The following is a 13,056-nucleotide window of genomic DNA, read 5'->3' as shown; positions in this document are numbered from 1 at the left end:
TCAAAGAAATACTTGAGCTTTTTGCACTTCTTGATGTCTCTAGCGCCTTTATTTCAGGTTTGATAATATATCAGTGTCATTATAAGATCAAGAAACAGATAATGGAGAAGAGGTTCCATATACTGCCATGGAACTTTTTATAACCTGTATACTGCCCACACTTACTCTACTATATATGGTGTGAGTTTATTGGTTTTGCAAAATTTCAGCTTATGTAGATATGTATGTTATATATGCGTAAAGCTATATTTTTTTTTGGGGGGGGAGGAATATACAATATATTTTTCTTTTCAGATTTTTACCTTTGTGAAAAAGGAAAGTTCTCCAAAAGTTCATTAGGACATAACTGACGATGCTATAAATAGCACTGTGTGGCTTAGCAACTAATTTTTCTTTTGTTTCTTTTCTAGACCTTAATAATCAGGAGAATTTCCTCCAACTTTATTTTTTTCCTTCTTTGATTTCCCTAGCAATCAATTAATTAGAGACTAGACTATTTAAAAAGACACCTGAATTAACCGTCTTCTGTGGATTTGGAGACTGTGTTTTTACATGACCATAAGATAGAAAATTCAGCGTTAGTATGTTTTGGATTTGCGTTCACAAAATAAAATGAAGACTCAACCACCAGAACAGTTTGTCACCGGTTTGAATCTCTTTATCTTCATTTGAATGTTTCCTAGAATGTGTAAAAGTAATCAACATGTTTCTTCCATGCTGCATGTATAATATGAACGTCTACATTTGTATATATGCATTGATGTATTTTCCCATCAAGATCACCACCTATGCATTTGACATGTGACTATTAAATACATCGGTAATCAGCTGAAATTTTTGGTTTTGAACATATTAAAACAGAAATTGTTCCACAAATATAGAATATTTTATAATAGAAATTGTTCCGCAAATATAAAACATGTAAAACAGTGTTAAGATTTGAGCAAACAAGTATTCTGTATCTACTTTAATAAATGGCTATTCTCTTTTGTCAAAAAGGGGGGAATTTAGTACAGAGAAATTTGTTTTATAGGCAACTTTTTCTGGAAGGCATTCGTTCAGCTAATATCTTGAATCATCTGTGACAAATGGTTTACTAGTTTGCCTCTAACTCTGGAAGACACGGGCACACACTTGCTGGCCTCAGTTTAGATGGGGCTGGAGAGTGTTGTGACTGGCCGGGGCCTGCACTCTACCTCTATCTATAACCTTTGAGCAGCATCAAACATCGCTTGCTAACTTCTGAAATGTTTTTTGCTGGTTACTGTAGGTTTACAAGCACTTTGGGAAGCTTAAATTTCAGGCACTGCTGTCAAGCCTACTCTCCTTTCCGGTTTGGGGGAAATTTGCAGCAGCCTCAACCATTTCCATTACCAATGAGGTTGGGGAGCAAGAATCTTCCCCAGTTCTCTCCTGATAAAATAATGCAGCCCTTGCTGCTACCCGGGAGCCTCTGAGCTCTTGTCAGTTGTGTTTGTCTGATGGGACAGTAGGATGAAGGGGAGAGGAGCCCTCTGCTGGTATTCTCTGGTCTGGCTCCTACCTAACAACTTCTATTTTCTCTGTTTGAATTTCCATTTCCTCTGAGAGGCTAGCCCTCTGCTGGGCACGCAAAGCCCATCCATTTTATTTACTTATTCTTTGCAGGCTTCCCAGGTCTCCAAGGCCCGGCTGGTCTCCCCAGTGCCCCAGGCATTTCCTTGCCCTCAGTCATAGGACAGCCGGGCAACCCCGGGCGACCAGGCCTAGATGGAGAGCGAGGTAAAGACAGGAAGCCCCGAAGTGGGTTGGCCAAGACCGTTTGTCTAGAGTTTGGGGAGGTCCTGTTTACAGCTCAGTCTCTATTGCTGGTCATGCACATACTTGCTTGGCATCACATCACTTCTCCCAGTAGGGAATCCCTCAGGAGATGGGTATTGGCTGCATTTTGCTAAAAGGGTTTGGGAAAGTCTGGGCACTGGGGACAGGCTCTGGCTTCCTGTCATTCCACAGGGCTTCAGCAGTGGTCACTGCCTGCTCACTTGCCCTCATCCATCTCTGATCTTCTCCTTAGGTCGCCCAGGCCCTCCTGGGCCCCCTGGGCCCCCGCGGCCATCCTCAGATCAAGGCGACTCTGGAGACCCTGGCTTCCCTGGAATTCCTGGCTCTCAAGGGCCCAAGGGAGACCAAGGAATCTCAGGTTTCTCTGGCCTCCCTGGAGAACTGGGGCTGAAAGGTATGGCTGCTTGGTCAGATGCTGGGCCCTTTTCCATTCCATAGGCAAAGCTGGCTCCTCCCTGCAGCCCTGGAAGGAGAGGCCAGCTGATCGTACTCCTGCCTACCTCGCCTCTGCCTTTGCTCAGCCCTCCCCACCGCCATGCCAGGCCCTGACTTGCTTTCCTTTGGACTTTGCCAGGCATGCTAGGTTAGCCTGGCCTCATGGGGACCCCAGGCAAGGTTGGGCCACCTGGAGATCCAGGATTTCCCGGGATGAAGGGGAAGTCAGGTCCAAGAGGTGAGTTGAGAGCATGTGCTGGGCTGGCCCTGAGCTCATGGGAAGGGGCATGTGGGTAAGGTTCCTTCAGGAGTCACCACTATGAGAAAGCCTGGGTGTCTGATGCCACTGGATAAGGTAACTCCGGGGAGGGATTTCTCCACTTCGGAGATACTTCTGCCTCCATCAGCTCCCAAGACCGAAGGTCACACTGATGCTTTGTTGCCAAGGATCCCACCACTGACCTCCCTGTCTGCATTATTTCTGAGTCAGTGGGGATTGGGTTTGCACTCAGATCACCAGCCTCCCATTCACTCCATCCAGAAATGAAGAACCATCCTTTACTAACACCCCTGTATACACACACGTACACACAATCCATTGACAAGCCCTGTGGATTCTACCTCCTAAAGGTGCTTTGCATCCACTCATCTCTCCTTACCTCCACCACTACCACCCAGGTTCAAGCCACCATCACTTCTCATGTGAACCACTGCAATGGCCTGCAGAGTGGTCTACCTGATTCCCTTGTGCACCTTCCCACCCCATCCCCCAAAGTAAGTCCTCTACACCGCAGCCAGAAAGATCTTGTAAGAGCAGAAATCATCCAATGGCTTTCATTGACACAGGAATAAACTGACTATGGCCCACAGAGCCCTATGTGATGCCTTCGTCTTCATCCTCATCATCCTTTCCCTTTGCTGCTGACTGTGCTCCTGTGACACTGGCCTCTTTTGGTTATCCCCATACACCAAGCCCCATCGTGCCACAGGGCCTTTGCACATGCTAGTTCTACTTCCTGGAACGCTCTTGCCTCCTCTTTGAATGGTTAGCTCTTTCTAGCTCCTTAAAGGTCTCAGTTTAAATGTCACCTTTCATGAGAGGCCACTGATCACTCTAAAGCAAGTTACCCTACCCCGTACTGCCATCTGCTGCCCCCCTACTGTCACTGCACTACTTTTTCCTTCATGGCACTTCTCATAACTTGCAGTGAGATTGTGGTGTTTGTCAAGTTATGCATTTTTCCTCTTTGCACTAGGCTGTAATCTCCATAAGGGTCTGTCTTGTTCACTGCTCTACTCCCAGATCGACCAGGGGCTTGGCACATAATAGTCACTCAAGAAATGCTTGTTCAGTGAATTAGTAAGCAAACTGGCTTTTTCAGCCTCCATTAGTAAGCTGGGGTTGAGATCCTAGGTTGTGATGCCAACTGAATCTCTCAGACTCCTTGGCACTGTATTCTGACCAAAGTGAATCAACCAAGAGCCCTGGCCCTGAGCAAAGGCTCAGCCCACCATCTTAGTTACAAACATTTCCCGATTACCTACCATGTACCAGGCCCTATGCTGGGTCCTGAGGAGGCAAAATGAATGTGACCTAGCCCCTTTCTTCAAGGAGATACTAATAATCCACTGGTGAGATAGATGGGTAAAGAGGGCATCATGTTAAAGGATGGTGAGAGCTATCCTGAAGGTATCAAGTGGGAACTGTGGGGACAAACAGGAAAGGCAAAAAGTTGGCAATCGCTGGGCAGAAAGACCCACCCTGACATCCTCCTCTGTCTCAGCCTGATGTTTTCATTTTCCCCCCTGCCTGCAGGCTTTGCTGGCTTCCCAGGGGCTCCTGGACAAATACCAACTGCAGAAGCCATCCAGGTTCCTCCTGGATCCTTGGGCCTTCCGGGCATCGATGGAATCCCTGGCCTCCCAGGGGACCCTGGGGTTCAAGGCCTTGTAGGCCTACAAGGTGAGGGGGGCACCAGATAAAAATAACTTCTTGGGGAGCTGAGACAGCCTTGGTCGAGAGGGTAGAAGCAATCAGCTTGGAACCCCAGCTCCAAAGGGGCACTTCCATCAGGTGTTTACTCCTTCACAAAGCTCCCAGGCTTCTTGCCTAGGAGAAGGACCAGCAGGACAAGCAGGGCAGTGGTTGCAGTTGGATCGAGAGAAGGTATGGGCAGAGTCTAAGAGCTACTCCTGAAAGCTTGTCCCTCTCTAAAGTGCTGCCGAGCAGATGGAGGGCATATGGGGTGTGGCTAAAGAGCCACATGAGGCCATGGAGAAAGCCCTGGGCTGGGAGACAGAAAACCTGGCTTCTAGTCCTGGTTTTGCACTAACAAGAGTGAGTTAGGAGTATCTCTGGGCCTCAGTGTTGTCATTTCTGATAAGGGATGCTATCAGTTGCCCTGCATACTTCCCACGGTGGTGGGGAACATGAAAGGAAGGGGGAAGAAAATGGTGCAAAGTGGCTCAGAAAGGCTAAGTTCAGAGTGCTGTCGCAGGGCAGGGATGCTCCCGTCATGAACTAAGAAGGCAGGCTTCAGCCCTGCAGCTCAGTGTGCTCACCAAGTTGACAGCCAGTGTGCCCTCTCCTGGTGAGTCCCAGGCATGACACACTAGTTCCCTTTACCGGGGTGGGCTCCCGGAGATCCTCCACATTGAGTTCCCTTTGTGGCCCTTCTCTCCTTGCGGGTTCTAAAGTTTTACCTGGCATCCCTGGCAAAGATGGCCCCAGCGGGTTCCCAGCCCTCCTGGGGTTCTTGGCGATCCTGGTCTTCCTGGACTGCAGGGCCCTCCAGGATTTGAAGGTCTGATGATGTCAGCACTAGGGAGCAGAGGGCGGCTGTGAGGGTTTGAGGCTTGGGCATGAGTCAAGAGCTCGAACCTGAGAATCAGTTAACCTGGTAGTTGACCTGCACATGAGGAGGCTAGAAAACCGGACTCTGACCCCAGTCACCCCCCATCACCCTCTGAGCCTGGGAAAGAATGCTTGTTCCAAATCCTCTTCTGAGTTCTCTTCCAGCTCTTAGGATCTATGAGTCTATACTACAGTGTGGCCCCTTGCCCTACACCTCACCTTTTTACCCAGGAAATGTGACGTGGATTGGAAGGGGGCAGTTCAAAGGATAACAAAATTTGAGAGAAGGTATGGCTATTTATACTGCTGCTACTCACCTCTCTCTGTACATCAAGATGGCAAATCAATTATCCTGAGTAGAGAACATTCTGAGGCTCAGTAGCAGAGGGTTGTGATAGATTCGTTATGTCTGCCACAGGCAGGTGAGGAGGGCATGATTTTGCCACTGCCAATCTTAACTTTGTTTTTTGCTCCTTTGGTTAAATTTCCAGGTAGTTAGTTATCCTCTATGAGGGCCTGAGAAGTATCTTACTCTATACTCTCATCCTCACTCACACAATCCAAGGCCAGGTGGCTGTGGGAAGGAATGAGGAGAGTGTACTTGTTTATAGTGGAGACTCTGTAGCCAAATACCCAACCCCTGATCTACAAACTAGTGGTACCATCTTCTAGGTTTCTCGTGAGGCATGAGTGAGATAAAGCTCATATATAATGAGCTTTGCACAAGGCTTGGCACAAAGCAAGGAGCTGATGTTATTCTTAGCTGCCTCAGGCTCATCTCTTTTATGTTCTCTCCCTCTCAGGAGCTCCGGGAAAGCAGGGCCCATTTGGGAGGCCTGGAATGCCAGGCCAGGGTGTAAGCGTGGGCTACACCTTGGTGAAGCACAGCCAGTCGGAGCAGGTGCCCGTGTCCCATCGGGATGAGCCAGCTGTGGGTGGGTTACAGCTTGCTGTTTGTGGAGGGGCAGGAGAAAGCCCACAACCAGAACCTGGGTAGGTAACCTGTTCTGACCACCAGCCCTGGCCATCCATTCCCCGCAAGGATCAAGAGCCAGCCTTGTCTCCCCTACCACCCTTTGGTGGGCCCACTGTTGTATAGTGGGTTATGGGCACCAGCTCTGCAGTCGGGCAGATTGGGGTTCCAACCCTGGCTCTCCCATTTACTAGCTGTGTACCCTGGGCAGGTATTTCAGCCTCTCTAAACTTCAGCTTCCTCCCTGATGTAAGAAGGCTAATCCTAGTGCCTCTCTCAGAGGGCAGTGTGAGGATTAAACGAAGGACTGAATGTAAAATGCTTAGAACAACATTTGACATAAATTAAGCATCCATTCAATGTTAGCAGTTATTTTTAGTAATAATACCATGGTCTGCAGGATGATGACGATTACCCAAGAATTACTTGTATTGTCTGCAGGTGTGCTGACCCTTGAACACAGGCTCAGTCTACTAAATACTGGTTTTGCAAAGCAGATCAATTAGGGAGTTGTTATTCCATTTATAAGAAGATTCTGTTCATTAATCAAAACTTCCCTGGTGCAGTTTAAAAAAGCTTGAATCAACAGACCACAGCATGTGTTCAGGGTTAGAGGATTTTAAGGAGAGGAGTGCCCTGGTCTGGTATATGCAGTTGGATGTACACCCCAGCCACCTTCTAGTCCAGTCCCGAGTGACCCTGGAGATCATCATAGCCCACTTCCTGCCCACCTTCTCTCCTTCCAGGATTTGCTGGCTCCTGCCTGCCTCACTTCAGCACCATGTCCTTCATCTACTGCAACATCAACGAAGTGTGCCACTATGCCAGGTGCAATGATAAATCCTGCTGGCTCTCCACTACCGCCCCCATCCCCATGATGCCCATTGGCCAGGCCCAGATTCCCCAGTACATCAGCCGCTGTTCTGTGTGTGAGGCACCCTCGCAAGCCATTGCTGTGCACAGCCAGGACATCACCATCCCACAGTGCCCCCTGGGCTGGCGCAGCCTCTGGATTGGGTACTTGTTCCTTATGGTGAGGCCCTGCGTTTCCCCTTCCCCTCCCTCTGGGAGATCCCCTCTAACTGGTTCTCAGGTTCAAGGGACGTGGGGTGGACATCACAGGGTTCGAAAGGCAGGAAACTAGTGCTTGGCCTGGGCTCAGTTAAAGATCAGAGGGCCTAGTTCTGCAAGGACAGGTCATTGTGGGTATAAGTGGAAGGGAACAGTTTGCACCTGGAGGTTCAGGGTTGCATATATGTGTGAATCATAGCCAAAGGCCCCATTGTCTTCTCTGTGCTTGCTTCAGTTACATCACAACCAAGGGAAGGAGGAAACATGGTGTGATATGGGTGGGCAGTGAGGGAGGCCTGGAATGCCAGGCCAGAGCGTGAGCGTGGGTGTACTCTAACAGGTCAGGGCTATCCCCACTCAAGGCCAGGACGTACTCTCATAGGTCAGGCTGGGCATGGTACTCCATGCTGTTCCACTGCCCTTCCAGGCCTCTCTGGCTACCTGCCATCTCCTCCCTAAAGATTCAGTGTTTCCATGTCCTTGCTGGGAGTTTTGCTGCCCTTCCATTTCAGTGGGAAGGCAGTGGCCAGGCATGTGGTGTCTTGCTAAGAAAAGAGCTGAGAACATCTGTAAGGCCAAGGAGGCATCAGGTACCTTACATGATATCCAGTGAATATCTGGGAATATTGCATCAAATGAAAGGTCCAGTGTAGTGCCAGAATAACTCCCAGGGAAAAAGCTTCTTTGCTGAATTGCAAGGATCCTGGCCCTGAATCTTCAGGGCAGGGGCGTGATGGTGAGGGGGTGTCTTTGAACAATTACCAATACCAAAGCCACTCACTTCCTAACATTAGTGTACCTACCTGGGGTAAAGGACTTCCTTGTTTGGCTCTGTCTTTGTGAACTGGGCAGTTTATGCTAATATGATACAGAATCTCCTCACCTAGCATTCTGTCCTTTCTACCACTCAGACCAGAAAATAAGGAGAAAGGCCGCTGAGCTTCCACAAGAAAAGGCACAAAAGCCGTGTACTAAATCTCACGTGCTCTGCTCATGGGAGAGCTCTTAAGCCCTCACTCAGAATCTCTTTACTCTTAATTTACATGCAATTCTAATATACTAGAATATCTGCTTTTCCCAAAAATGTGAAAGGGTGGGCAGTTGAACTGTGTGGTAAGGCACCTAAAAGCAATGAGACATGCCTGCTCAAAAAGGAGAAACTATTCAAAGTAGGCCCAAGAACCCTGCAAGATGACACAGGATTGTCATCAGGAACGCGTTTTTGTGTTGGGTGATTATTCAAGACCCCCATACCAAGGGCTGCAACTTGTAGAGTTTAAAAGACACCATAAGTGTTGTTTCATAAAGTACTGGAATATGGTGTTCATTTTAGCAAATTTCCTGTCTGAGGATCAAAAATGAGAAAAACTTTGATGCCTCAGTTATCAAAAAAGGTCACTTATACAGAGACTCTTCCTCTCCTGAAGTTCTGCAAAGTCAGGTGGCCCTATGTGTCTAGTGTGGGCATTTGTTCCATTGGCCAAGCGCTGACCCAGGTTGTATATTAGGCCTCTTACCCACCTCCTGTGGTCCAGAGAATAATCCAGCTAAGGTGAAGAGAGTGGATGGGGATATGGCAAGATGGGGGCTGGCTCTCTATGGGTAGAGTGACTGGAGACTGTAGGCTTAAAAACAGCACTGATGGGGAAATCCTGAAATCTAGTGCTGAGAAAGCCCTCTGAAGCTAGGGCCAGGACATATAGGTGAAATACAATGCAGCCCACTTTTACTCAGCAGGTAGCAAACACTATATGTCACTCTAAAAGGTGTGGTACAGGTTAAAAATAAAAGTAGTTCTAATAAGGGTAACTTCAGAGTAAGAGCTATTAATAGGTTGGCTGGGGCAGGAGTGGTTCTACCATTTAACCAGTTTGTGAATCCTGCATGCCCTTTCCCTTTCTTAGAGTACAATGCACATTAGACAAGGGCTCTGAGAAGAGCTGCAGTCAGAAACCTATTGATTTTTCCTTAATCCAGCCTTTCTCAGACTTACTTGTCCATAGAAACATTTTTTTTGACACCTAACACACCTCCAAACTCAATGGGATAGCTGCAATTTGGGAAACGCTGGTTTCCATGTAGTCACTGCTGGGGCATAATGGGTTAGGAGAGCACGAGGGAGCTTGCAGGGGGCCACCGGTGGCCCTGAAGGCTGCTCCAGGGGAGGATGAGCAGCCCCCTCTAGTAAAACACAGCCTTTGGTTTGCTGGCTAGATGCCGGGGCTGAGCCAAGAGACCAGTGCTTGAGAATGGAAATGCACGTCCTCCTGTAGTAGCCAAATGCCCCATCGTCTCCCCATGTCAGGCCCTGGTGGGCGCAGCCCCAAACACCAACCTCCTATCTATTTCAGCACACTGCTGCTGGTGCGGAGGGTGGAGGCCAGTCCCTGGTCTCACCTGGTTCCTGCCTAGAGGACTTTCGGGTCACTCCTTTCATCGAGTGCAGTGGTGCCTGGGGCACCTGTCACTACTTTGCCAATAAGTACAGTTTCTGGCTCACCAGAGTGGAAGAGAGGCAGCAGTTTGGGGAGGAGCCTGCATCTCAAACGCTGAAAGCCGGACAGCTCCACACCCGGGTCAGCCGCTGCCAGGTGCGTATGAAAAGCCTGTGAAGTGGCACCTGCCACTCTACCCCTTGCCCCCCGCCTCACAGGGGTCACCTCACAAACCTGGGCAGCCTGAAGAAGGAGGGCCCGTGCCCTTTTGCCCATCTGTCATGTTTTACTTTGCAGCCTCGTTTGGGCTGGACACTGGACATTGGTCACCCCGTCATGCCCGATAGATGGGCCCACCCTGCTGTGTCTGCTGTCCCATTTCATTCAACCTGGTGCTACCATTTGATTTGGATGTTTGCACGACTACTTTTGGCTACCTCAGAAAGACTTGGGCCACCACTCTTTTAAGACTGCTAGCTTTCTTCACTGTCTTAATCAGACAGAATTTCACAATAGCGAATAAGTCATTTCGTCATGTCCAAGGGTCACCACACATTATTTGACTTAAACCAGAACCCAACATTGCCACCTTACCAAAAAAAAAAAAAAAAACAACAAACAATATCTGGCTGAACATTAGTGGATGGCTGAAGTCTGTGTAGGCCAAGCCCTCACCATTCAAGGTAGCCCATTGTGTCTAGGAAGGCAACAGAACTGGAATGAGGTACCAGCCAGTGGATCAGGGTGAGCTTTGACTCCTTCAGAAGTGAGCAAGACCAGATCCCGTATTACTTAGGGAGTCTTGACGACTGGCAGTTCTAGAGGTGCTCATTAATTTCAAAAGGTTCTAGACAAATCAATTTCTCCTTGTTGGCTCTATCCCAAGCCAGAGACAGAACTTGGCTTGGTCCAAAGTAGAGCAGAGGATGCAACAAATGTGGCCAAGGCTATAAAAGGAAATGAGAACCGCAGTCCTTTTTCCTGGGCTGCAGAGAGAGGGGTGGATGAGTAAGGGGGTGTGAATTTTCCTTTAGATTCCAGGAATAAAAAGGTAAATCCCTTGTCCCAATTTCTCAGAAGTCCCTGTTTATTCCAAATGCCATACAGATGTGTGTGATGTGGCAGATTAAAGCTGCAGTGTGTTAGTTCTTATGCATTTTGAGGATGTTAGAGACTTTCCACTGAAATGTTCATCCAATTGCTCTTTCATGGGTAGCCTGTTAAACTACTTTAATACATTTCTAAAACCTCATAAAAATCGAGCACACCCCTCCTCTTTAGCAGTTAGCAGACCTAAAGGAAGGCTGAGTTGGACATAAAATGTATTGTACTCTATTTGGGGGGATTTGTTTTAACCATTTTCTCTAATTACAAGTTTCCTAGAACACGCAGCTATGCAGACACGAGGCAGTTCCTTCCAGGTGATTCTATGTGCTTACGTATTATGTAAACTGTACCAATACAGACAAAGCATAATCAGTATAATCTGAATTATTGTTACCATCACTTCCTGAGTAATAAGCATGATGTCAGCTTTGCACATAGCAAATAAAGTGAATTAATCCTGAACATTTGACTCTGATGTTCTTTGAGCAAAATTCCTCTAAAGCCCATTGTGCCACAATTCACAATCCCCCCTCATCCTTGATGGTTCCTATTACTGTGTGTCATGCTCTATAATTAGACATTGAGGCAGGAAAAAATTAGAAGACAATCAGAGTCAAAGGCTGAAAGAGCCCTCTTAATAGTCAACAAAGCCACAACCTGCTTCCAGATAAGTCTACAAGTGCTTTTATCCCTATCACATGCAAGAGTTCCAGAAAGGAGTTTCCATACTACTTTGGCCTCAGGATCATCATAAAAGTGGAGAAATATTAAAGTTGCTAAAGTCAAATCCAAGATATATATATATATATTTGCATGCTTATATATGCATAAAATATACCCTCTGGAAGAATAAACAAATTAATAACATTGGGAGCTTGCAGGGAAAGAAACTGGCATTTGGGAGGGAGAGACATTTCACCAAATACCATTTTGTACATTTTCAATTTTGAACCACTGGAATGCATTACTTCCTGAAAAACAGAAAAGAAATGGAATATAAGGGAACAGGTGTTCTAATATTCCTAAATATACAAAAAGTAAAAACAAAGATGAAAAACGGACTTGGTGCTAGCTTCCAAACCCTAGTTGCTGGCCTTCCTCAGGATTTGGTTGAAGACAGAATGAAAGCCACAGAAGCTAAGGAAAGGAAAGTGGAAAGACATTGCTGGGACTTCAGGTGCATCCTCACAGGAGAGTGGTTAACAAAGCTAATTTGATGAATGTGTGCTCTAAAATTTAGTATACTGCTAGTCATTAAATGCTTTGGAATTGTATTTGGAGCACAGATACAACGTCACCACATAAATAATTCTTTCTGAATATGGCTGTCAACCAAAATGGAGTATAATTCAAACACAACTTATTTTTAATTTCTCAAACAAAAAAATAAGCAGTTTAAGTCAGTGATTGGCAAAGGATGGTTTTAGGGCCAAATCTAGCCCACCGCCTGTTTTTGTAGATAATGTTTTTTTTTGTTTTGTTTTGGTAAATATGTTTTATTAGAACATAGCCACACTCATTCACTTGCATGTTGTCTATGGCTGCTTTGGCATTAACAGCAGAGTTGAGTAATTGTGACAGAGACCACATGGCCTGCAAAGCTTAAAACTATTTACTATCTGGCCCTTTACAAAAAAAAGTTTGCTGACCCCTAATGGAAGTGATTATGATTTGATTTAAGGACAAGGTGACATCGGACAAAAGTATCAGTAAGGATGGTGAGAGTTACCTCTCACAAAAAGTAAGGCTCCCTCAAATAGGAAGGAGATGGAGAAGTATACATTTAACATAATTTCTTTGACAAACTTTTTGATATATATTATAACTACTGAAAATACATATTCAAATAATTTAACAAGAACATTTGCTCCCTGATTCAGTCATTTTATTATTAGGACAAGAGAACAGATTGCTTCTTAGTATTTAGCTCAAAGGAAGTCACACCTGAAAGAGTGAAGAACAGAGTAACCATCTCTCATCTGCTGGTGTTCAAAGCAGGATGGGAGCTGCTGTCTGTCTTCCAGATGTCCATCTCCTCATTTCATAGCTGAAGACTCACTGTAGCCATGGAAGACAAGCTGGGAAGCAAAGGACTCCTCCTAATCTCTCTGCTCTGAGGCTCCATGATTGTTCCATTTCTTTTTGGGGAAGGGTTGTTTGCTTGTGTGTTTTCTGAGAAATGATCGCCTCAGTCATGATTGCTATGGAGTTGGTATGCTGTTGGCATATCAGGCACTTGCTGATTAGAAAAGTTGTATGTAATAAGTTCATGTTCTTAGGGAGCCAAGTGGAAGACAGACCCCCAAATATTATAACTACTGAAAATACATATTCAAATAATTTAACAAGAACATTTGCTC

The 13,056-nt window shown here is 46.5% G+C and overlaps 1 protein-coding gene across 1 annotated transcript; it reads left to right on the top strand.

Moving 5' to 3' along the window:
• The first annotated feature begins 4,486 nt into the window (after window positions 1-4,486).
• LOC119524109 (collagen alpha-6(IV) chain-like) lies at window positions 4,487-11,158 on the top strand. The gene is given in 6 exon segments (XM_037822760.1): window positions 4,487-4,594; window positions 4,760-4,847; window positions 5,914-6,013; window positions 6,015-6,103; window positions 6,830-7,116; window positions 9,506-11,158. Coding segments are annotated over 6 exon segments (933 nt in total). The 3' UTR covers window positions 9,767-11,158.
• Window positions 11,159-13,056: the final 1,898 nt, after the last annotated feature.

Source organism: Choloepus didactylus, chromosome Y (assembly GCF_015220235.1).
Source record: "Choloepus didactylus isolate mChoDid1 chromosome Y, mChoDid1.pri, whole genome shotgun sequence".
Taxonomy (NCBI): domain Eukaryota; kingdom Metazoa; phylum Chordata; class Mammalia; order Pilosa; family Megalonychidae; genus Choloepus; species Choloepus didactylus.
The sequence above is the reverse complement of the archived record's forward strand: the minus strand, read 5'-3'. Positions and strand labels throughout refer to the sequence as shown.